The sequence below is a fragment of the Orycteropus afer genome, unplaced genomic scaffold, assembly GCF_000298275.1.
Source record: "Orycteropus afer afer isolate SDZICR_OR568_19922 unplaced genomic scaffold, OryAfe1.0 scaffold00030, whole genome shotgun sequence".
In the NCBI taxonomy this organism is placed as follows: domain Eukaryota; kingdom Metazoa; phylum Chordata; class Mammalia; order Tubulidentata; family Orycteropodidae; genus Orycteropus; species Orycteropus afer.
The window spans coordinates 4,045,338-4,047,767 of record NW_006921617.1 but is presented as its reverse complement, the minus strand read 5'-3'; the positions used below and the strand labels follow the sequence as shown (position 1 = coordinate 4,047,767).

At 36.6% G+C, this 2,430-nt stretch overlaps 1 protein-coding gene across 1 annotated transcript in view; it reads right to left on the bottom strand.

Moving 5' to 3' along the window:
- CHST9 (carbohydrate sulfotransferase 9) overlaps positions 1–2,430 on the bottom strand; it is a 407,635-nt gene that overhangs the window by 31,514 nt on the left and 373,691 nt on the right. Inside the window, exon 4 of the mRNA XM_007935562.2 lies at positions 1,903–1,940. Coding sequence (XP_007933753.1) covers positions 1,903–1,940 — 38 coding nt within the window. The remainder of the gene's footprint in view (positions 1–1,902; positions 1,941–2,430) is intronic.

The following is a 2,430-nucleotide window of genomic DNA, read 5'->3' as shown; positions in this document are numbered from 1 at the left end:
AACGTGACAGTGCTCCCTTTCACATTCTTTTCTGATACAGAACACTGGATCAATTAGCCAAAGTGAGTTTTCAAAAATGTTTCTCAAGGGCCAAATTCTTTTGGGGAAGAGGTAAAGAAGGGCATGACTTCATTTCTTGGCTTTTGGCCAGAATTTAGATAAATCGGAGGTGTAAGGTCCCTCTTTGACTTGTATTATCTGTGCATTCTTGAGAAAATCAGCTGGCAGACACTGAGCAATATAATTATTTCTTCTGAGAATAAAATAAATGTACTTCAGACCCTTCTCTCTTATGTTCAAGTCCAAAGACTTTCACTCATTGGGATTGGAAACCATTATGATTTTATCTGGCATCAAATCAATGTTTAATATTATGAGTAAATATTTGGTGTTCTCCTTTGTTGTCTACATATTCCATTAGTTCAACAAAATGCAAAAAGAAAGAAAACACAGGAAATGAAAATCTTCCCACAAGAAATGAACTTAATATATTTTGATTGACTGCTTTAACTTGTTAACAAAGAAAAGAGTCCCTTTATAAGGAAAAGTATCCTAGTGTAACTTAAATAAATAAGAACTGCAGCAATAGTAAAGCAAAACTTTACTGATTATTGCACAATCTTACCAAACCAATTTGGTGCATACAAATAATTGAAAATAAAATGATAAAGGAACAAAGTTTAAGAGGCAAATAAACTATTTGAAGTGGCCAACTGATTTTGTTGTTACGTGATAATGGCATTGTCAAGTATTAAAATGGCTGCTACCATAAGTGAACATTTATAGTCACTTTCAAAAGCAAAATGACATCTGACAAGCATTAAACTTTGCCTGCTGGATCTCCAGTATAGTCTATTATCCAAGTCAAATGACTATTTAAAAATCTTGTTGAATTATCCAGCATCTTGCACAGGTTAGGTAAAACTAGAACTTAATTCTACTGGAAGGACAATGGGGACACAGTTCAAACCTATTTTTGGAGTGCATTAGGAGAAGACTTTGAAAAATGTACTCTTCACTGTTATAAATGTAGATTTACCACTCTTCTCCTCGGCAAGGGTGAGTTCAAATTTATGCCAAAGGAGAAAACAAAACAAAACAAAACATGGAGATGTGTGTCTGTGAGTGAAACCTGAGCATATTTTGCCACAGGCCAATGTCTGCATTCCCTGAGTCTGGCGACACAGGCAGCATTCAGCTGGACAGGCCTATTCAAAGTACAGTTGGGGGTGGCACCCCATATGCTTTTGGTGAAACCCTTCATTGGTTTGTAGGCATGACCACTTGTCTCAAGCATCTTAACTAGTTACATAGAATGACTCCATCTCTCTTAAATATAAAAATAAATTAGCACAAATTCTGGATAAGAAAATAGTGAAGCAGACAGGAAGGAGTTAGCTAACTGTGAATAGAAATGAAAGACCAAACTGAAAAGTTTCCACTGCTAGGGTTCAGTTCTTACTGTCTGGGAAGGAGTGATGTTCTGCTGGGTGAATTAATACTTGGGAAAATCACAGAGGAGAGTCACCTTAGTTACAGGAAAACCAGATAAAAGTATCTATTTGCAGCCATGATGGTATCAATGCAGAGGTCACAATATGGTCAGATGGATGCTTACAAGTCAAAACATGTAGATACTACTTCTCTGCTGTTTCCCATCATTTTTCCACACTTGGGCAGGGTGGAGCAGAGGGTTAGAAATGGGGGAAGGGAAGAGATTAAGAAAGTGCATGATCTTCCACATAGGACCAATCTGTCTATTTGTTCTTGGAACCAATAACATGTATATTGTTCACCTCCAATAACTAGCATTGCCCATTGTTTTATTACATTGACAGATACTTAATTATGAACATTTAAAGCAAAATTCTAGATGACAGTTTATGAAAAGTGAGGAAATACCTGGTTGATGATAGGTTTCTGGGTTTTTCCTCTAGTCACTGAAAGATAAAGCAAAAAGAAAGTTAACATTAAAGAATGAAAATGTATAAAATGCAGTACTGATCCTGCCATATTCTCAAACTCCAATAGTTGTCATGGGTTCTCTGAGAAGGGATTCGTTTCACAATATAGACACAATTGCTCCAGTAATTGGAATAAAAAAATAAAAACCAAAATAAACCACATTAGATGAAGATAACAGAAAAGGGCGTGGAAATCCAGTAAGGGTGATAGCAAAAGAATGTATTAAACTTTGGCAGAAAAATGGTGAAAAGATGAAAAGGACCGAAGAGAAATTTGGACAACAGATCATTACTGGTTTCCAAACAGACAACCTGATCATGTATAACACTAACACTGAACCTTGAGGACTGGACAAGGAGACTTGGAGGTGGTAGATGACAGAAGTGCTATCTTTCAAAACTAATGGTCTGGTGGCGTAGTGCCTAAGGCATTTGACTGCCAACCAGAAGGCTCATGGTTCAAACC